General features: G+C 45.6%; 1 protein-coding gene across 1 annotated transcript; it reads right to left on the minus strand.

Annotated features, from left to right (window-relative positions):
- Positions 1–458: 458 nt before the first annotated feature.
- On the minus strand, positions 459–22,938 carry mcrip1 (MAPK regulated corepressor interacting protein 1). Its single transcript, XM_073026350.1, has 4 exons — positions 22,774–22,938; positions 16,583–16,707; positions 8,603–8,701; positions 459–1,923 (listed from the first exon to the last, which is right to left on the minus strand). The coding sequence occupies exons 1-4, from the start codon at positions 22,779–22,781 to the stop codon at positions 1,859–1,861; spliced, it is 297 nt and encodes a 98-aa protein (XP_072882451.1). The 5' UTR covers positions 22,782–22,938; the 3' UTR covers positions 459–1,858.
- Positions 22,939–23,016: the final 78 nt, after the last annotated feature.

Raw genomic sequence — 23,016 nt, forward strand, 5'->3', positions numbered from 1 at the left:
CTATCAGTGAAGGTGTAAGGTGTTCCGTCCCTCCACTAGCCTGCAGTGGGCAAGGTGTAGCCCCCGATCAGGGTCACGTGAAGCCATGGGAGCAGGTGGTGGATGGACGTACCAGCAGCCGGTACGTCAAGTCCTGGTTACACAACCACTGACGCCAGGCAGACAATCTCTGGAGTATTGATAATGGCTGGGGTCACCCGTCTTTGTAAAGACACTGCCCGGAAGGCAATGGCAAACCACTTCTGCAGAAAAAGTTGCCAAGATCAATCATGGTCACGAGACCATGATCGCCCACGTCATCCAACACGGCACAATGTGTGTCAGTCGTTGTCGGTAGTTTTTCAGTGATCCTATTGTATTCCTTTGTTCTACTGAATGTCCACAAGAAAGTGAATCTCAGGTTAGTATATGGTGACATGCATATACTTTGATAATCAATTTACTCTGAACAGACAGACTCATAAATGAAGTCACGTTTTATTTACAATACCCCCCCTCACTTATACATCAGGAAGATTGCTAAATTATACAGTTCTTCTAACAAACACCATTCTTTCAGTTCGAAAAGGATGTGTCCGTATTACAGTGGAGTACAGATTAGCTTTTCAACATGTTACTCTTCACTTAGACAAGATTGCCAACGTTAAAAACAATTTACAGCGCACACCTTTTTAGTGTCCAGGGTGCAGCTGAAGGGGTTAAAAAATTTACTTTGGAAGCTTCTGATAAAAAAAGTTGCACTGCAGGAAAGTGAGCCATAAACCGCTCAGAAACTAGAGGACACCTAAGAGTTGCCCACGTTTCCAGGCAGTCAAGTGCCCACTTTCCATTGGAATATTTATGATAGAGGGCATTCAAACCCACCTGTAGGAGTCCGTGGAAGCCCTGCTGTGTAATTGGTGATACCTGGGTAACGCACAATGGCGGACGACAGGAAGGGATGTTATCAGGTATCAGGCATGGTGAGCCATCACTGACACGTCTACGTTTCCACACGGCCACCCTAACAATGTTGGTCATGTGTTGAGGAGTGTAGAAATACAAAAGTTTACAAAAAAAAACACACACAAGGTTACCCTCCCCACAGCTGTACTCAAGCCCCTCTTCCTCTCCCTCACCACCACCCCCCACCAAACTCCACTATGATTTCTCTTTAAATTAAGACTAATTTGAAAGTAATCTCTGAAACACAAAGATGACTCGAACTTGTGGCCTGTACGACAAAAGCAGGTTACAATCCCATCACTGCTTTCAGTCATGTCAGTTAAGTCAGGCTTTTATTCCCCCACATTAGTTCCAGTTCTGTGCATATCAGTCAGTATGTTTTACCCGTTGCCAAGTCCGATGCCAACTTTGAACTGTGCAGATAGGAACTTTTTTTAAATAAACCAATTTTAGTCATTAAGGTTTCTGGACTGACACTTCCAACCTCCAACCCCACCACCTCTAAGCAGGACAATTCAGGAGAGCCAGCTGGCAGCTGGGGAAACCACACACCCCGATCCCCGTGTGCACATTTTAGACGTACCTCCCAGGGGCATTATACTCTTCTTAAACACAGGAGTGAGTCGTGACCTTAATTTATCAAATGGAGCATAGTTCTTGATAGCAATGGTGGAGAAAGAGATGGGCAAAAATCAGTCAAAATTAGCACCGTTGACGAACTTGTGTTGACATGCTGAACGCATGCATCCTTGCGTTGGTTGGACGGAAGGAACTGACAGGCAGTCCGTTCTTCTGGAAGAGAGTGGGCAGTTCCGGATTCCTCTCCAAATCAAAGATGAAAGAAAACGTACTTCAAAACGGAAGCTCCAGCGGTATGTTGAAGGAAAGATCAAACACAGCCAACAATATCCCTTTAAGATTTCTTAGCATCTGACAAGCTCCTTTTCCGTAGGTCGCTCAGATCGACAGGTGTGAAATCTGAAAACCAAATAAGGCCATGAGACATAGGAACAGAATTAGGCCATTCAGCCCATCGAGTCTGCCACACCATTCAATCAAGACTGATTTATTGTCTTCTCCTATTTATTGCCCCATTCTCTTGCCTTCTCCCCGTAACCTTTGATGCCATACAAATCGAGAACCCATCAATGTCCATTTTAAATATACCCAATGACTTGGCCTTGACATGCAATGAATTCCACAGATTCAGCAGAATAAAGAAATTCTTCATCTGCTCTAAAGGGTCATCCCTCTATTCTGAGGCTGTGTCCTCTGGTCCTGAACTCACCCACGATCAGAAGCATTCTCTTCACTCTATCGAACCCTTTCAATATTCAGTAGGTTTCAATGAGATCCCCCTCATCCTTCTAAACTCCAGTGAGTAGAAGATCAGACACCAAATGATCCTCAAGTCTTAACCCTTTCATTCCCAGATCATTCGCCCATACCTCCTTTGGACCCCCTCAAACAGCACACCTTGCCTTAGATAAGGGGCCCAAAACTGAACACAATACGGTCTGACCAATGCCTTACCACACCTCAGCATTATATTCTTGCTATTTTAAAAATTCCTCTTGAAAAGAATGCTAACATTGCACTTGCCTTCCCCACTGACTCAACCCGCAAGTTAACTTTTAAGGAATCCTGCACGAGGACTCCCAAGTCACTTTAAACTTTGGATTTCTGAATTCTCTCCCCATTTAAAAAATAAAGGCACAGACTATCAAGAAAATTGTTCAGGCCTTTATTCCTTCTACCAAAGTGCATGGCCATACAGTACTTACACCATATTCCATCTGCCAATTCTTTGCCTATTCTCCCAATCTGTCCAAGTCCTTCTGCAAAATCTCTGGGTTCCTCAACACCAGTAACAACAATACACTTATTTTGTGTCTAACCAATCTTACAGAGTTTTTCGAGGAAGTTACCAGGAAAGTTGATGAAGGCAAGGCAGTGGATATTGTCTACATGGATTTTAGCAAAGCATTTGACAAGGTACTGCATGGGAGGCTGGTCAAGAAGGGTCAGTGGCTTGGCATTCAGGATGAGGTAGTAAATTAGGTTACACATGGGCTTTGTGGGAGAAGCTAGAGCGTGGCAGTAGATGGTTGCCTCTCTGATTGGAGGTCTGTGACGAGTGGAGCACTGTAGGGATCAGTGCTGGGTCCATTGCTGTTTGTCATCTATATCAACGATCTAGTTGATAATGTGGTTAACTGGATCAGCAAATTTGAAGATCACACCAAGATTGGGTGTGTCGTGAACAGCAAGGAAAGCTATCATGGATTGCAGAGGGATCCGGGTCAGCTGGAAAAAAAATGGGCTAATAAATGGAATTTAATGCAGACAAGAGTGAAGCGTTGCACTTTGGTAGATCCAACCAGGGAAGGTCTTGCACAGTAAGCACCATGGCACTAAGGAGCTTGGTAGAACAAACGGATCTGTGAATGCAGGCCCATAATTCATTGAAAGTGGCAACACAGGTAGATGGGGTCATAAAGAAAGCTTTCGGCGCAATAGCTTCATAAATCAACGTACTGAGCTCAGGAGATGGGATGTTATGTTGAAGTTGTATAAGACATTGATGGGGCCTAATTTGGAGTATTGTGCGTAGTTTTGGTCATCTACCTACAGGAAAAATGTAAATAAGGTTGAAAAAATACAGAGAAAATTTACAAGGATGTTGCTGGGTCTAGAGATCCCGAGTTATAAGGAAAGATTGAGTAGGTTAGGACTTCATCCCTTAGAACGTAGAAGATTGTGAGAAGACTTGTTAGAGGTATACAAAATTATGATGGGTATAGGCAGGATAAATGCAAGTAGGCTTTTCCACTGAGAGTGGGTGGGACTACAATCAGAGGTCACAGGTTAAGGTTGAAAGATGAAAAGTCTAGGGGGAACGTGAGGGGAAACTTCTTCACTGAGGGTCATGAGAGTGGATGCAGGTTCAATTTCAACATTCAGGAGAAGTTTGGACAGGTACATTGATGGTAGGGAGGCTATGGTCCTGGTAAAATGATTTCAGGATGGACTAGATGGGCCAAAGGGCCTGTTTACGAGCTGCACTTTTCTATGAATCTATGTTAGTCCTTGGCTCCTTTACTGCCACAATGAGGACACTCTCAGGGTGGAGGAGTAACATCTCATATTTAGTTCAACCTCCTCTGTGCGCTCCAGTTTCCTCCCACAGTTTAAGACATACCAGTTGGTAGGTTAATTGGTCATTGTAAATTGTCTTGTGATTAGGCTTGGATTAAATCAGGGCATTGGTAGGCAACACGGCTCGAAGGGTCGGGAGGGCCTATTCCACGTTCTCAATCAACTGATGGCATGAACATTGATCTCTATTTTCCGGCATTTTTTTTCCACCAACCTTCTCCCTTCTTCCATTCCCAATCTGAATCCCCTCTTACCTCTTCTCTTTATCTGGCTATCGTCTCCCCCCTGGTGTCCCTCCTCCCTCCCTTTAACCCATGGCCTACCCTCTTCTATCAGTTTCCTCCTCATCCAGCCCATTACCTCCCAGCTGCCACTTCATCCCCCGCCCCTACCCACCTGGCTTCACCAATCACCTTTTAGCTTGCACATCTTCCCCTCCTCCCGTCTTCTTATTCTGGCTTCTTCCCCCTTTCTTTCCTGTCCTGGTGAAGGGTCTCAGCCCAAAAACATTTATTGTTTATTCTTTTCCATAGACGCTCCCTGATCTGCTGAGCTCCTCCAGCGTTTTGAACGTGTTACTCTACCAACAAGGATTCTACATTTACTGATCTTCTGTCACTTCTTACTAAGAATTTAATTTCTTATTTTTTACCAAGAGAGCAACCCCTCATGTCTTTTGGATGGGATATTTAGCTGCCAGCTGTGATCTTCTTTCAGCCTCCACTCTGATATCCAAATCACACTTGCAAATTTCTAATTGTACAACAGGCTCATCTTCCTTGTTTTGTATATGTATATTCAAATATAACACCTTCAGTCTTGTATTCACCAGCACTATTCTCGTATCTGTTTGCATATTACCTGAAGGTAAATTTTTACATCTTTCTAATCTGGAGACATCAGTAACCTCTCCTGCATTCTCCTTCCCTTTCACATTATCCATACTTTTTCACGCTGTTGAACCCACCCATGTGGTTTAAAGCGCTATTCACATGATTCACCAGGATCCTGATCCTTGCATGGTTCACATGAGCCCGTCCCATCACAACTCTTTCCTTCCCAATACCGGCCGGTCCGTTGAATTCAGACTTCTCCCACACCAAACTTGAGTCACGCATTTAGCTCTCTATCTTGTGCCAATTTGCTTGTGGTTCAGGTAACAGTCCTGAGATTATCATCTTTTTGGTTCTGCATTTTAATTTAGTCCCCAGCTGCCCAAATTCCCTCAGATGAATCTCCTTCCTTGTTCTACCTACATCATTAGTACCCACATGGGCCACAACAAATGGATCTGCGCGCCCCCCCCCCCCACTCCAAATTCCTCTGCAGGTCAGATGAGATATCCCGAACCCAGTCAGACAGCACGACCTCCGGGATTCTCAAGCCAGAGAACTGTCTCTATTCCCCTGACTATACCAACTACATTTCTCTTCTCTCTCACCCCTTGAATGCCTCCCTGAACCACAGTGCTACAGATAGGTTGCTCATCCTTCCTACAGCTCCCACTCCCATTTGCTCAGGGGGCAAACTCTCAAACCTGTTGGGCAAGCTGGAGGGCTGAGGCTCCTCCCACACTACCTCCCGGATTTCCCCTGACACCCACTTGTCCCTGCCCACAGACTGAATATAGAGACTGGGGGATGCAGATCCATTGAGAAAGCGGCAGCTGTGTGCGCAGGAAAGGGAATGGTAACAAGTATTCAGAGAAGACAATGACAGACAAATGGAGGGCGGAAAAAATTGCAAAACCAAGTCTTTAAGTTTCTGTTTCGGATTTACACCGATTGCTTCACTTGCTGTTTTGGTTACACAGGTTGCTCTTTAAAGGTCCTATTTGGAAGCCAGCCAATAAGCAAATTTAGATCGACTGATAAGCCCATAACAAAAAAATCCACCATCTTATAAACACCCTTATCTCCTGAAAGTGCTGCTAAATTAATAGCTTGGAGTAGTGGGTAAACCAATGAAATATCGGAAGATCATTTACTTTAGCAAAGAAACAGCGATTATAATCTTGAGCAACACACAGAGAATGCTAGAGGAACTCAGGAGGTCAGGCATCGTCTGCCGAGGGGAACAGACAGACATTACAGGTTGAGACTTCTTCAGGGCTTGGCCCGAAATGTGAATCACGACTACTGAATGCCCTTGCCACCAAGGTCTCATCACGTATCAAGCGCCAGAAGCATCATACTGTTTACTTTTTAACTTGTGTCGCAAATCCACCTTGTGCTAAATGTCAGTCTTCTGGTACGTACTTTATTATTTATTAATTTTTTGTGGTAACACTGTGTGTGAGTTATATGTACTGTGTTGTGCACCTTGGGCTGGAGGAATGCTGCCTCGTTTGGTGGTGTACATGTATATATTTCAATGACAATAAACTTGAATTTGTATTTAAAGTTCCAGCATCTGTAGAATCTCTTGTGATTATTGGAAAGCACACACGTGGATACTGCCAGGCTGGGATCACACTATGCACCCAGGCATAACAGCAAAGTTTTCTTGTCCAAGGGAAGTAAGGAGATTGCCTGATTTTTAACTAGTGCCAGTGAAATCGAACAATACATTGAAAAAGCTTTACATTGTCACCCATCTATTAAGTTGAGTAAATTATGACAACAGGATATTGAATAGTTCAGAAAGCCTGAAGGAAAAGTGTTTGTGTTTTCACAATGTTTTTATCTTCAAACCATCTCTGTATGACAGATGTAAAAAGCATTTGGAAAGCACTAGGCTATATTGTTCAGGCAGTATCTGCAAATATGCAAAACTGGCTGTGATCTTTTGGGCAAGCTAACTACCACAGCTCATGGTTTTTCTTTTCACATATTCCAAAGGGTCTGAATAAATTTCCCACATTGTGTTCCTCAGTTCCAGCTGTTTACAACTGATTAGACCACCTAAGAGCCTCCGGGCCAACTGCTGAGAAGCCCACAATTACATACTGCTTACCAGCATGCATGCTGTTGACTTTGACCAGCTTTGAAGCACAGCTTATTACCACAAAGGACTAAAGAACTTGCAGCTAGAATTCAAAGATAAAAGATTAATTTTATTTGTCACACATACATCAAAACGTACAGTGAAATGGATTGTTTGCATCGAAGACCAAAACAGTCCAAGACGTGCTGGGGGCAGTCCACAAATGTTGCCGTCCTTCCAGCACCCACAACTTACTAACCCCGACCCGTACATCTTTGGACTGTGAGAGGAAACCTGAGCACCCAGAGGAAACCCACGTGGTCACAGGGAGAACATACAAACTCCTTACAGATAGCAGCCGAAATCTATAAGTATGCTGGCAAGCAGCGTGCAATTGTGAGCTTTGCAGCCGGTGGTCCGATCAGTTGTCAAACAGATGGAACTGCAGAACCCAAGGTGGGAAATTCATTCAGAGACTGTGTGAAGAGAAAAGGCGAGCTTACTTGCCCAAAAGATCACAGATCTGCAGATACCGCTGGACTATACAGTCTCAGTGTTTAATGTTCTTCAGAGAACTCGACAAATCCGCAAAGAATCCGTCTCTCTGCAGCAGGGGTGTGATCCTCAGTGTTGACCACGCACACTCAGCCATCCTAACAGGGTGGGGTTCTTTTAAAACAAATTTGCCACAAAGCAATGACTGCAATTGAGCTCATCACTGTGCACAGCATCTTAGAACCATCCACCCGAAATACAAGGGCAAATACAATTAAAAATAGCTTTCATCAGTGGCCAGCTGCTCTTTCCATGAAGCCAAACTGGTCCAGATGTATTCATGTGGGAATCTAACAGAAGGAACCAGCCCTTTGCTTCAGGAAATTCCTGGTGTTGAGATGTAGTCTGAAGCTTGAATAATAATCATTGTTGGACTACAGCTAAAACTTTGAAACTTAGCGGCATAAGAGACTGCAGATGCTGGGATGTTGAATAACAATCTGCTGAAGGAACTAAGGTGGGTCAAACAGCATCAGTGGGGAGGGGGAAGTGGAATTTTTATACAACCAGAACATTAGCTTTATTTGTCACAAGAAAGATCAAAACTTAGTGAGATGCATTGTTTGCGGCAAACCAAATTAGCAGGCGTTGTGCTGGGCAGACCAAAGAGCTGCCACTTGCCCAGCACCATTATAACATGCCCACAACTCGCTAACCCTAACCAGGAATGTGGGAGGAAACTCACGCCACGTGGGGGAGAACGTACAGACTCCTTACACAAGGACAGCGGCAGGAACTGAGCCGCAGTCAGCTCTGTGCTACCGTCCCACCTGATGCAGGGTTTCTGCCTGAAAGGCCAACAATTCCACTCTGCCCTCCTCCACCCGTCGATGCTGGACAACACGCAGGAGCTCCTCCAGCAGCTCGCTCGTTGCGCCTGGCAACTGATTTCCCTCAAAGGGAGAATAACAACACTTGTAAAAGTAATTGGCAATTGAAAGGCGAGTAGTTTATAGGGGAGATTTTGAAGCTGTTCCGGCGGATTTGGACCCCAGCTTGCCAACCCGGCATTACTTACTGTTCAAATTTGGATTGGGATTCTTCTCGACGTACTGGACAGGTCCGCGTTCACTCCCTGACATTTGGGTCCTCAGCTCTCGCTCCACACACTGCCAAGCTGCAAACAAGAACCACACGTCATGCAGGTGGGAAGCCAATGGGACCAATGCATACATTACCAGAGGCTGTACCAGACTAGGGGTCATTCTTATCCCGGGCCAGCAGGCTCTATGATGAGTCAACCTGAGCCGGGAAGCGATGACCCCCTCCTGTTGGACTGTTTGAGGTAACTTATTTTTCTTTCTTACTTCTCTTCTAATATTTGCATATCTGTGCACTTGTAATGCTACTGTGACACTGTAATAAAGTATCTATCAAAGTCGGCATGGAGCAAAGGACCCGTTTCCACTCTGCATTACTCTCTGGCTCTGCAGGCCTCAGGCTCTTCTCCTTTCCTATCAGTGCTCTTACTCGCTCTTATCAGTGTAGATCAATATTTCAAGCTACAATGTCAGCAATACTTGTCTCACAAGTGGTAATCTGACAAAACTAAAGGTGCAACACACACAAAACGCTGGAGGGACTCAGCAGGCCAGGCAGCATCTTTGGCAAAGAGTAAACAGTTGATGTTTCAGGCTGAGACCCTTCAGCAGGACTGGAGAGAAAAAAATGAGTCAAGAGTTAGAAGGTTAAGGGAGGGGAGGAAGAAACGCAAGGTGAGAGGTGAAACCTTGGGGAGGGGGTGTAAAGTAAAGAGCTGGGAAGTTGATTGGTGAGAGAAATACAGAGCTGGAGAAGGGGGAACCTGATAGGAGAGGAGAACCAGAGGGAGGTGATGGGCAGGCAAGGTGAGAGAGGGAAAAGAGGATGGGGAATGGTGAACGGTAGGGGGTCATTACCAGAAGTTTGAGAAATCAATGTTCATGACATCAGGTTGGAGGCTATCCAGATGGAATATAAGGTGTTGCTCCTCTAGCCTCAGTGTGGCCTCATTGTGACAGTAGAGGAGCCCGTGGACTGACATGTCCTGCTGAAGGGTCTCAGTCCAAAACGTCGACTCTTTTCCATAGATGCTGCTTAGCCTGTTGAGTTCCTCCAGCATTTTGTATGTTGCTTGGATTTCCAGCATCTGCAGATTTTCTCTTGTTTGTGATTAAACTAAAGGTGTGAACCTTTAGTTCTAGTCATAGCGTAACTTTCACAGTTATTTCTATTTACCTTAAATCAACTGAAAATGAATTGAGGCTAATTTCACTCCATGGTTATTAGAAAAATCTGTCACCAAAAAATCCCACTTGGCTCAGGATTTATGCTGTCTCAGAGGCTACAGTTTCATAGAACAGCACAGGCCCTTCATGTTATGCCAATTTTCTAACCCGCTCCATGATCAATCTAACTCTCCCCACTATGCAGCCCATATCCCTCCATGTTACTTACCTCCATATGCCTAATATATCTAACTCTACCTCAATCCCTGGCAGTGCATTTCAGACACCAACCATTCTACATTAAAACTTACCTCTGATAGCTCCCCTCAACATTCCTCCAACTAACTCCAAAAAACTCATAATTCCCACACCTCACACAGCTCGGTTTTACCTCCTCCCCAAGATCCACAAGCCTGACTGTCCTGGCAGACCGATAGTTTCAGCCTGCTCCTGCCCCACCAAACTTGTGTCTGCCTACTTGGACTCCATTTTATCCCCCATAGTTCAGACTCTCCCCACCTACATCCAGGATACATCCCATGCCCTTCACCTCTTCAATAACTTCCAATTCCCCGGCCCCAACCGCTTCATTTTTACCATGGATGTTCAATCCTTATACACCTCCATCCCACATCAAGAAGGCCTCAAAGCCCTCTGCTACTTTTTGGATAACAGACCCCACCAGTTCCCCAGCACCACCACACTTCTCCGGTTGGCGGAGCTTGTTCTAACTCTCAATAACTTCTCCTTTGGTTCTTCCCACTTTCTCCAGATCAAGGGTGTAGCCATGGGCACTCGCATGGGCCCCAGCTATGCCTGCCTCTTTGTGGGTTATGTGGAACAGTCTATGCTCCATTCCCCAACTTTTCCTCCGCTAAATCGACGACTACATTGGTGCTGCTTCCTGCACCCATGCTGAGCTCGTCAATTTCATCAACTTTGCTTCTAACTTTCACCCAGCCCTTAAATTCACTTGGTCCATCTTCTCTCCCCTTTCTTGATCTCTCAGTCTCCATCTCCGGAGACAGACTATCCACTGACATCTTCTACAAACCCACTGACTCCCATAACTATCTTGACTATACCTCTTCCCACCCTGCCCAATGCAAAAATGCCATTCCCTATTCCCAGTTCCTCCGTCTCTGCCGCATCTGCTCCCAGGATGAGGCTTTCTGTTCCAGGACTTCTCAAATGTACTCTTTCTTTCAGGATCGTGGTTTCCCTTCTGGCGTCATCAAAGATGCCCTCACCCGCATGTCCTCCACCTCCCACACTTCAGCCCTTAACCCATCCTCCCGTCACCACAACAGGGACAGGGTTCCCCTTGTCCTCATCTACCACCCCACCAGCCTCCGGATCCAACATATTATCCTCCGCAACTTCTGCCACCTTCAACAAGACCCCACCACCCAGCACATCTTTCCCCTCTGCGACTACCTGGTCCACACATCCCTCACCACAGAACTCCCACTCGGCACTTATCCCTGTAAGCACAAATGCTACACCTGTCCCCACACCTCCCCCCTTACCACCATTCCGGGCCCAGACAGTCCTTCCAGGTGAGGCAACACTTCACCTGCGAGTCTGCTGGAGTCGTCTATTGCATCCGGTGCTCCCGGTGCGGCCTCCTCTACATCGGCGAGACCCGACGCAGATTGGGGGACCGCTTCATCGAGAACCTACGCTCCATCCATCACAATAGACAGGACCTCCCAGTTGCCACCCACTTCAACTCTGCCTCTCATTCCCATTCGGATACGTCCATACATGGCCTCCTCTACTGCCATGATGAGGCCAAACTCAGGTTGGAGGAGCAACACCTCATCTACCGTCTGGGTAGCCTCCAGCCTGGTGGTATGAACATTGAATTCTCCAATTTCCAGTAATTCCCTCCCCCTCCCCTAGGTCCCTTTCTGCCCCTCTCCCCTTTCAACTTTCTGCTCCTTTATCTCTACAGTTCTTTCATGCTTATCCCCACCCCCCTTTATCCTTCCTCTGATTGGTTCTCCACCTGGCGCCTCTAGCCCTTCCCCCTCCCCAATCTCTATTACTGGGCTTTGGCCCTCTCTTCCCCACCCCCCCCCCCCCATTCCTGATGAAGGGTCTCGGCCCGAAACGTTGGCTACTCTTTTCTCACGGATGCTGCCTGACCTGCTGAGTTCTTCCAGCGTCGTGTACGTATTCTTTGACCAACAGCATCCGCAGTTGTATTTTTGTGTAACTTGAACTGATGTCCTCTTGTATTAGCCGTCTCTGCCCTGAGAAAGAGCGTCTGGTTCTTATCACCCTGTACACTCAGTCAAGTCACCTCTCATCACCCTCACTCCAAACAGAAAAGCCCTAGCTCACTTAACCTTCCCAAAGGAACACACACCAGTCCTTATAGAGGGATCAGAAGTGGGGAGAGTGAGCAATTTTAAGTTCCTGGGTGTTACAATTTCCAAGGTCCCAACATGTCGATGCGGCTATAAAGGAAGCAAGACAGCGGCTATACTTCATTAGGAGTTTAAACAAGTTTGACAAGTCACCTAAAAAAACTTGAGAATTTCTGCAGATGTACCGCGGAGTGCATTCTGACTGGGTGCATCACTGTTTTGTATGGCAGCGGGTGGGGAGGTAATGCACAGGATTGAAGAGTTGTTAAATTAGTCAGCTCCATCACCGGTTCAAGCCTCCGTAGTACCCAAGACATCATCAAGGAGTGGTGCCTCAAAAAGGTGGCATCCATGAGGACACCCACCACCCAAAGGTGCCCTCTTCTCATTGTTACCATCAGAAAGGGGGTACAGAAGCCTGAAGGCACACACACTCAACGATTCAGGAACAGCCTCTTCCCCTCTGCCATCTGATCTCTGCATGGTCATTGAAGTCATGAACTCTATTTTTTATTTCAATTTCTGCACCATTCATTTTAATTTAACTATTTCATACACACATACATTTCACAGCGTTTTCTCTATTATCATACATTGCATTGTATTGCTGCTGCAAAGTTAACAAATTTCAGGACATATGCCAGTGATATTAAACCTGATTCTGAACTCACTGATCATACAAAGCTTCAGCAAGTTACAGCTTCTCTCAGTGTAACCCTTCTACTTTTGAACAGGAAGCTCTCCCCTTCAGATTACGTTTAGATTTTTTTTTTGCTTGACATTTAAACTTTTTTTGAGAAGCCACAACTGCCATCCGTCTCACATCAATATTAAACAACCCCCAGCTGGGGTTGGGGGGGGGGGGGCTTCCTTCAGGGCCTCAGATCCATTCTCCAAGGCTATAAATCTCTAATAGCTGCTGTGAACAGAAATAAATCAGAGGAATGTAATAGCACATTTGTCAATGTGTGTATTAACAGTTCCTGTACGAGACAACACTGCTTTAAGGCAGGATGCACCGGAGTTTAACCACAAATTCCTAATGGCCTTAAACAAGCATGGTCTGTGTAACCTCACAGTTCTCCACTACAAGACTACTGAATCAAGTTACGATGCTGCAGTCCACACACAGAAGTCATTTAAAGACTAAGCAGACCTCTTGAGATCCAGCAACTAAAACACAGAACAGGATTATCCAAAAAGCTATCAAAGGACAGATAAAAATCCACAAGTGAAACAGTTCTCTGTACACAATGCACATCCTGTCCTATTTTGTGTTTACATATACTTTTGATATGTATCTACGAAGAGAAGCAGGTTAGACTCAGAGCAAAGCAATGTCTCAATACGGATGCTTCTGATGAAACCGCAGGTTATCGCTCTGCAGGTTCCAAGAGCACAGGAACCTGAGCATTTAGTGCCAAAATTACAAGTTTAGATTTTGATCCAATGTCTGTAGTTAATCCAAATTTCTTTACCAGAAATGAAGAACAAAGCTAGCCCTGTACTTTGGGAATCACCTTAAACTGGGGCTCAAATGAACTGCTCGACTTGATAGCTGGGAACTATTGCAGCTGAGAGTCAGCCAAGAATCATTCTCAAATGTATCAGATAAGAGAAAGCATTTTAACTGAAAGCAGTATCTTTAGTAAACTATTAACTGCACTGGTGTGAGCAGTCACAGGAAGGGCAACACTTCCTGATCTGCCTGTGCCTCCTCACCCTCCTTTCTCTTCAACACCACACAATGGGGCACAGTCCCATGCGTGTCAAGTACCTGATCAGAAACCACTCCCAAACTCGGGTTTTCCTTTTGCTCAATAGCCTAACCAAGGGTTACCATGGTAAAGTCAAATTCAGCTGTTGTTACTCAAGCATTTATGAAGTAAAGAATGCCGGAGAGATTACTGCAGGAACTGAACTAAAGCATCAAAAATTCCCTGCACTGACAGCAGGATGAATCACAGGCAGTCCTTTTAAAGAGCCTGTTTTTCCTGCAACATCGACAGTTATTGAACAACTCATGCTAACATACAGGCGACACCACGTTACAGAGGGGCACTGTTCCCTCTAAGTTGTGCAGTGCGCGGCCACACTGTAATTGAAATACTCCCGCGCACACAGCATTTGTTGCCGCGCTGCTGGAATTGCATGCTGCTAGAAAAAAGTTTACCAAACGTGAAGGAGTTTCTTTGTTGTACTGTACTTCATTACACCCTTCAATAAATAAAATCAAAAGTATGTGATTTTCAATTTTCATTCTAAATATTCACAGTATGCATATTATTAAAAAAATATTTAAAGTGCTACTCAGTTTTCAGGCTGTGTAAAAATTTCCTGCTCAGGGCATGGTTGGTCTGCGCAGCGCTAAAAAAGCAATACAGGGAATGTTGGAGAGGTTGAGTTTCTTGAAAATTTTCTGTAATTCAAACCCACTTTCCCACTGAATCCCGTGTGATAAGTGGAGATGCGCTCCTTTGGGGTGTTTTCCTCTCCGTTTAGTATTAGAATCAGGTTTAGTATCACTGGCATATGCCATGAAATACAGTACTGTGCAAAAAATCTTATGCACATACATAGAGCGCCTAAAACGTTTGCACAGTACTGTAGTAACTTTATGTATTCCTCTGTACAGTTGCTGCAAAAAATAACAAATTTCATAGCACGTGCGAGTGATAATAAACCTGATTTTGATATGGGTCTCCACTGTGGACTGAGAGTGGGAAGGAGCAGGGAGAGGGGAAGGGAGCAAAAAGCACCAGAGAGACATTCTGTAATGATCAAGAAACCAACTGTTTGGAATCAAATGACCTTGTCTGGTGTCTCAGGGCTGGGTGTGTCCGCACCCCCCCCCCCCCCACCCTGGCGCTCCTGTTCTGCCACTTGTCCCACATCCCTTGCCATTCCCAACATCCTTTGCTCCTATCAGATTTACAAACTTGCTCTCCGCTCCACACACTGTGCAAGAGCCTAGCTCTCTCTCTCTCTCTCTATATATATATATGTGCCTAACACTTTTGAACAGTACTGCAAGTTGTTTTGTGGCAGAAGTACATTGCAAGGCAATTTAAAAACTATAAATTGCAATAAGAAATATATATATATTTCTAACTGCAATTTACACTTTTTAAATTGTTCTATAAAAATTAGAGTGGTGCACAAAGAGCAAAAAATATAAAAATACTGAGGTAGAGTTCATGGGTTCAACGTTCATTCAGAAATCTGATGGCAGAGGGGAAGAAGCTGTTCCTGAAACGTCGAGTGTGTTCTTTCAGACTCCTTTACCTCCTCTCTGATGGCAGCAATGAGAAGAGGGCATGTCTTGGATGAAGGTGGTCCTTAAAGACAGATGCCAGCTTTTTGAGCTATCGCCTTTTGAAATAAGTGCCCAGCCTTATTATTTAATAGCTGAGACCAGCACTGGACTTGGGGGATGCACAATGCTCATGTAAAAGAAACAAAGGGTTTTGTCAATTTTTAGTTTTGGAGAGTAAGATCTCAACATAGATGCATAGATGGCGCCGGTAGTCACAGCCAAGCGCCCTCCTTTGCCGTGTCCTCCGCAGTCCGAGGACACGTGGAAGGAGCTCTCAGAGTGCAGTGGTGCCACACTCTGTCTGCCAGCGTTTCCTCGGACACACCAGGCTCATGGTTTAGGAAGTGGGGAGCGAATTTTATTGGGCGTTTCAAATTTTTGGGCACACATAAACACAGGCGATTCTACAGACGCTGGAAATCTTGAGCAACACGCACAAAATGCTGGGAGGAATTCAGCAGGTCAGGCAGCATCGGTGGAGGGGAATAAACGGTCGTCATTTCAGGCCAAGACTCTTCATCAGGACCGGAAAGGAAGGGGACAGAAGCCAGAAAAAGGTGGGGGGTGGAGCACAAGCTGAGAGGTGAGAGAAGGTAAGAGGGGAGACATGTGGGTGGGGGAAAGGGAACGAAGTAATGGGCTGCAAGATGTTAGGTGGAAGAAGGAATCTAACAGGAGGGGACAGTGGATCATAGAAGAATCCCCTCACCTATCACTAGCTTGTACTTTTTCCCCTACATTCTCATTCTGGCTTCTGCCCCCTTCCTTTCCACTCATGATGAACGGTCTCAGCCTGCAACATTGACTGTTTATTCCTCTCCACGGAAGCTGCCTGACTGAGACTATCTATTTATTTAGATATGCAGCATGGGGACAGTTCCTCCAGCACTCTCTCTGTGTTACTCAAGTTTCTGGGCAGCACTCTGAGAATTCCATAAGGGTGAAGCTTCGTACCTCAAACAGCTGCAACAGCAAGATCACCTGGAGTTTTCTCTTCCAAGTGCAAAAGGTAGAATATGGGAAACAAACTCCCACATAAGCTTGCAATAACGATGGTCCTTATTGAAAGTAAGATGGCAGCCACACCAAACTCAACATACCTTCATGTATAAATCTGACGTTTTCCTCATGTGCTGGTGTATACATCTCCTGTGGTGCGGTGTTCGTCGGAGACCGGGGTCCATTGTTTCGTTTGCCATTATAAACAATTCTTGATGCAGGTGAGCTGAGACAGAGATTAGGATCACGTTTAGGCAGTAAATTAAAAGAATCATCTGATCTCAAGGACTTTTGATTTAATTATGAAATCATCCAACAATCAATCATCTAAATTATGGTTCAGCTAACTCAAGTTTCTAACATGTCAAGTACGCCTGAACAAAGTTGCCATACTCTCTGAGTTGGAAAGTTCCTGTGATTATGAATCAGAAAATTGAAATATCGTGACACATTGCACATGAATAAAACCATTTTAAATACAAAATGGCAAAACGGTATAGCTACCTGCAACAAGTGTGTCACTGGTATTGTGCAGGAAATGTCATCTCCCAGTTTTAAATAGAACTTTTCTATGCAAATGAGTTGCAGTAGGTAGTGTGGGTGAAAAGTCTCCCAGACTCTGACAAAGCAGCTTTAAGCTTGCAATAAATCCACGGCTTTAAACTCAAACCTTTAGGATCAAAATGGCTCATTTACAGTCTTAAGCAGCACTTTGGAACAATCTTTACCATTGTCGAGCATTTGGTAATTACAAACAAGCTGGGAGGAGGTACATTACAGATTTACACTAGTGGCGATTTATTGATGTTAAGATGGTGCAATCTGCCTGATTTTGGATTTGTTAGTTTGAAGTTTAGCTTAGAAATAGGCATCAAAATTGATTCCAAAATGAACTGGCCCTTCTGATGAGGAATTCACATCAAATACATCACATAAAGCTTCCAATATTCATTCTGCAATCACACACTGACACAACCTGTTCCCCATCACCATGACGACAGTGCATAAAGCAGCCTTCAGTGGATTGGAATTTACTCACAGACAGCAATATTCAATTACAATTCTCTACATTCACCCATTTACAGTATTTACCCCAAGCTCCTCAAATAGTATAACAGCTCAACAGAGAAACAGTCTATGTACAGTGTTACGTTCTCAATCAGGTGAAGGTCACACATCTGCAGGGCCCCTTCCTTATTCAATGGCACCAATCCACTTCCAAGTCTGATTAGGTTCATAAATCCGAGGTACTGTTAAACGACTATAAACTTCAGCGGGCATCAAAAATAAAGAGAAACAAATAGTCCCATCTAGGCATCCGCTCCAATTGTAAACCAAAACTTTCATTCAGACAACTAAAGATCAAATTTTGAAACACACTTCCAGGGTCACAAATGTGAAGCTTTAACTCTCTCTTAACAGATGCTAACCCACCTGTGGAGTGTTTGTAGTGTATTCAGTTTCTATTTTCTTGTTTTAATTCTTGTCCATTTTGGATAAATGGCGGTGAATTTATTTTCTTCCCTCAAGGTTCGATGTATCATGCATTCAGAGATACTCTTCTGCACACCTGAATCGCTGAGTGTGTGCCTTCAGGCTTCTGTACCTCCTACCTGATGGTAACAGTGAGAAAAGGGCATGCCCTGGGTGTTTAATAATGGATGCTGCCTTTCTGAGACACCGCCCCCTTGAAGATGTCCTGGGCACTTTGTAGGCTAGTACCCAAGTTGGAGCTGACTAAATTTACAACCCTCTGCAGCTTCTTTCAACTGCCACTCACTGGATGTTTTCTGTTTTTCCCACCATTCGCTCTAAACTCTTAGAGACTGTTGTACGTGAAAAATCCCAGCAGTTTCTGAGATACTCAAACCACCCCATCTGGCACCAACAGTCATATCACGGTCAAAGTCACTTAGATCACATGCCTTCCACATTCTGATGTTTGATCTGGACAACAGTTGGACCTCTTGACCATGTCTATATGATTTTACACAATGAGTTGCTGCCATGTGATTGGCTGATTAGATATTTGCATTAATGAGGTGCACAGGTTGTACGGATGTTCCTAATAAAGTGGCCACTGAGTGTATGTTCTTTGTACTATCCAAGCTTGCAGCTGAGCAGTGCTAAATTGACCAACCATTAAGGCGTACACTTGCCAACACAGCAACCCTCCACAAAGCATCATGGCCCTGAGAACAGGCCCAGCACCATCTCCCTGGCCGATCAGACTGAAGGACCTTTAACGTACAAGCCTAGAGCCAACCTAGCACAATCAAAGGCAAGCGGGTACAATGTGAAGAGAAAATACGTTGAGTCAAAAGTACTTTTAAACCCTCTGTGATATTTAATTAAAAGCAGAAGTAACAAGTATCAACTCTTGAAAAATCAGCTTTCGGCTCCACAGGTTGCTTGGCACACAGGCTGGGAGATTGCAAATCTGTTAAAGTTTATACTGAAGCACGTACACATTTGAAGCAGTTGGTTAAATGGCATTTCCACATAGGTTTGAGCACCCCAGAGAGCTTCTTCAAGTTTAACCTCACCTTTGAGGCCCTCATAAATTAATGACATGTTTTAAGCAACACACACAAAATGCTGGAGGAACTCAGCAAGTCAGGCAGCATCTATGGAGGGGAATAAACGGTTGACCTTTTGGGCTGAGACTCTTCATCTTATTACTCTGGTTTTTGCCCCTTCCTTTCTAGTCCTGGTGAAGGGTCTCGGCCCAAAACATCAACTGGTTAATCCCCCTCCATAGATGCAGCCTGAAAATCCTACAACAAGTAGTGGATATAGCCAAGTCTATCACAAAGACCTCTCCATCGCTGAACACGTCTACAAAGGGCTGTTGCAAGAAAGCAGCATCCATCATCGAGGACCCCCATCATCTAGGCTGTGCCCTCTTCTCACTGTCACCATCAGGGAGGTGGTACAGGAGCCTGAAGACACACACTCAAATGATTCAGGAACAGCTTCTGCCATCCGATTTCTGAATGGACATTGAACCCATGAACACTGCCTCATTACTTTTTTATTTCCTTTTTTTAAATTTCCTTATTTCCTTTTTTTGCACCACTTATCTATACTCACTCACTTATTCATACATGCACACACTTCTTACTGCAATTTACAGCTTTTATTATGTATTACAATAACACATTTCACAACATATACCTGCAAATTTAAACCTAATTCTGATATCATTCACTCCATTATGCAGCGATGTTCATTGAAGCTTTACTGGCCTATTCATTACAATAAAATGGACTCGACCACAAAATCTATCTCATTATGATCTTGCACCTTGTTGTTTACCTGCACTGCACTTTTTCTGTAATTGTTACACTTTATTCTGCATTGTTATTATTTTATCTTGTACTGCACCACGTTTGATTTCAATACACGGTATAAACCATAAACTTTTCACTTTACCTCAGTGCATGTGACAATAATAAACCTATTCCAAAATTACGACTGGTCAAAATGCTCCAATTTAGCAGCTGTCAAAGCAAAAGCTGACTGTTAAATTTGATGGATTCTAATTTGGAAAAGTCATGGAGGGGTCAGTGGTAGAAAACGTGAGCAGCTTTAAGTTACCAGGGATCAATATCTCGAAGGAACTATCCTGGGCCCTACGTATCAATGCAATCACAAAGAAGGGAATCAGCAGCTATTACTTCATCAGGAGATTCAGGAGCTTTGGTACTTCACGAATTTCTACAGACGTACAGCAGAGCGCATTCTGACTGGTTAAATCACAGGCTGCTATGGAACCTCCCATGGATGGAATGAGAAGTGGTTAAAGACTCAGCCAGTTACATCACATTCACAACCCTTCCTGCCAGAGATAGTGCCTCAAGAAGCCAGCATCCATCATTGAAGAGCATCACCCCATCTGAGACATGCTCTCATCAAGGAGAATGTTCAGGAGCCCAAAAAGCAGTTTCTCTTCCTCTGCCATCAGATTTCTAAAGGATCCATGAACACCATCTCACATTCATCTTTGCACTCGTTACCACAGACATTTTAGTCTGGTATTGTACTACTAAACAAGACAACAAACTTCACGGCTATGTCAGTGATAGTAAATCTGGTTTTAAAAAATACTCCTAAAGCAGCTTTAAACAGTTTTCCAGTTGATTGTGGATTTCAGGAAGAGGAAATCGGGAGAATGCACAGCAGTCCTCACCGAAGTATCAGCAATGGAAAGCGTGAACAGCTTCTAGTTCCTGGATGTCAACATCTCTGAGGATCTGTCTTGATCCCAACATATTAACGCAATTATAAAGAAGGCATCAGGAGTTCGAGGAGATTTGGTAATATCAGCAAAGATCCTAGCAAATGTCTACAGACGTACTGTGGAGAGTATTCTGACTTGTTGAATCACTGGTAAGGAGGCTCCAATGCACAGGATCAAAAAAAGCTAGAGGGTTGTAGACACAGCCAGCTCCATCATGGGCTCTAGGAGCTTTTTTTTAATGTGTGTTTGGGGCAACTCAGTCTATAAATAGAATGTAAGATAATATGGAGCGACCAATGTGTGAGTGGGCCAGTGTAAGAGTGAATATCTAAGGCTTTGGCTCAAGAGGCACCGATGAATAGCATGTAAGAATGGGCAAGTTGTTTTAAATAGCTGTTAAATAAATAGGCACCAAATTAAATAAAGCTGGGATTCAAGATCAGTTGACATGAAGGACGTAGGAGCTGGCGGACCCGACTGTGGTTCACGGTGAGCATATCTGGAGCCAATGCTGGCGGCTTGACGAACTCGGGCTCAAAGCTGATGAGCTGGAATCTGAGCTTCAACAGTGTGCAAGAGTTACCTGGAAGTGTTTCAGGAGGCGGTCACACTTGCAGGGTTGCCACTAGCACATCTCAGACCATGATGAAAACGACACATCTCCATGTTTTGATGTACAGGTGACAAATGAAGCTAATAGTTTCTGTGCCCTCCCTTGCTCATTCTGCCTGTTACAATTCAACCTGACTTGGTCCATCCATCTTGGTCACCCCTGCCTCACCCCTCCCCATCTCCACTTTGTCCCGTCACCCTCAGTCCTGATGCAGAGGCCAAGCCCAAAGTATTGACAATTCGTTTCTCCCCAGAAATGCTGCTCAACCTGCTGAGTTCCTCCAGCAGCTCATTTCTCACACCAGTTCCACCCATTTGCTTTAATGATTTGCTTAGAACATCATTCTCAGAAAAACACTTTTTTATTATCATTAAAAGCTTTCTCTGGCCTCCATGATACAATTCAGCAAGGCACGCTGTATTCTAATCACCATGTGCGTAAACACAATTCCTGCAACATTCCCACCTAAATTAAAGGCAGATGGAATAGCTGAGGACCATACACAGCAGACAGAACAAAGCAATAGTCAAAGGTGCTTTGGTTCAGAAAAAAGAAAAAACACTTGAAATATACTGGAACACAAAACTGTACTTCAAAGCTTAAAATCCAAGAAATGAATTGGGTGAATATTGAGAACAAAAGTTGGAGGGGGAGGGAGGAAAGGGGAAGGGGAGAGAGGGGAATGGGGGAAGGAGGGGGACGGAGGGAGGGAGGAAGGGGGATGGGGAGGGAAAGGGAGAAGGGAGGGAAGGGGAGAAGGGAGGGGGAGGGAAGAGGGAGGGGGAAGGGGGAGGGGAAGGGGGGAAGGGGAATGGGAAGGGGAAGGGGGGAAGGGGAAGGGGGGAAGGGGAAGGGGAGGGGGAAGGGGAAGGGGAAGGGGAAGGGGAGGGGGAAGGGGAAGGGGAGGGGGAAGGGGAAGGGGAAGGGGGAAGGGGAGGGGGAAGGGGAAGGGGAAAGGGGAAGGGGAAAGGGGAAGGGGAAAGGGGAGGGGAAGGGGAGGGGAAAGGGGAGGGGAAGGGGAGGGGGAAGGGGAAGGGGGAAGGGCAGGGGAAGGGGGAAGGGGAAGGGGGAAGGGGAGGGAAAGGGGGAAGGGCAGGGGAAGGGGGAAGGGCAGAAGGGCAGAGAGGGGGAGAAGTGGATCAGGTGTCCAACGGCGAGGCGCAGCGCTGATAGAGGAGTCGCCCCAGTAACAATAGGAGGTATCAAACGGAGGAGGAGCGGCCGACGAAGAGGAGCCGAGGCCGGCGGAACTGAGGGGTTCGGACCGGTGCCGGGGGAAGGGGCGGCTCCAGGCCCGGGTCCGAGTCCGGGCAGCGCCTCGGGAGGGAGTCGCCGCTGCGCGGGTGTCAGACTCCCGTCATCCGCCCGGCAGCGGGTTGGGATGAAGCGGACCGTCGACCGGACATCGGGGCGCGGCCCTCCGACCCGGGACCCACCTGGTCATCGCGGCCGCTCCGGCTCCGCTACTCTCCCCGAGCCGTGCGCGCTCCCTCAGGCCGTCGCGGCGGCGCTGAAGCGCGCTCCCGTGAGCGCCCCGCCCATTGGCTGTGACGTCATCGCCGCCGCATCCCGCGCGCACCCGAGAGAGACTTCCGTCAGCTGAGGAGGTACGAGCAGAGGCGGAGGAGGGGAGGGCATGAAGTGAGGGATGGAGATGAGGATAGTGGCGGATATGACAT

This window comes from Hemitrygon akajei, chromosome 22, assembly GCF_048418815.1.
Source record: "Hemitrygon akajei chromosome 22, sHemAka1.3, whole genome shotgun sequence".
Taxonomy (NCBI): Eukaryota; Metazoa; Chordata; class Chondrichthyes; order Myliobatiformes; family Dasyatidae; genus Hemitrygon; species Hemitrygon akajei.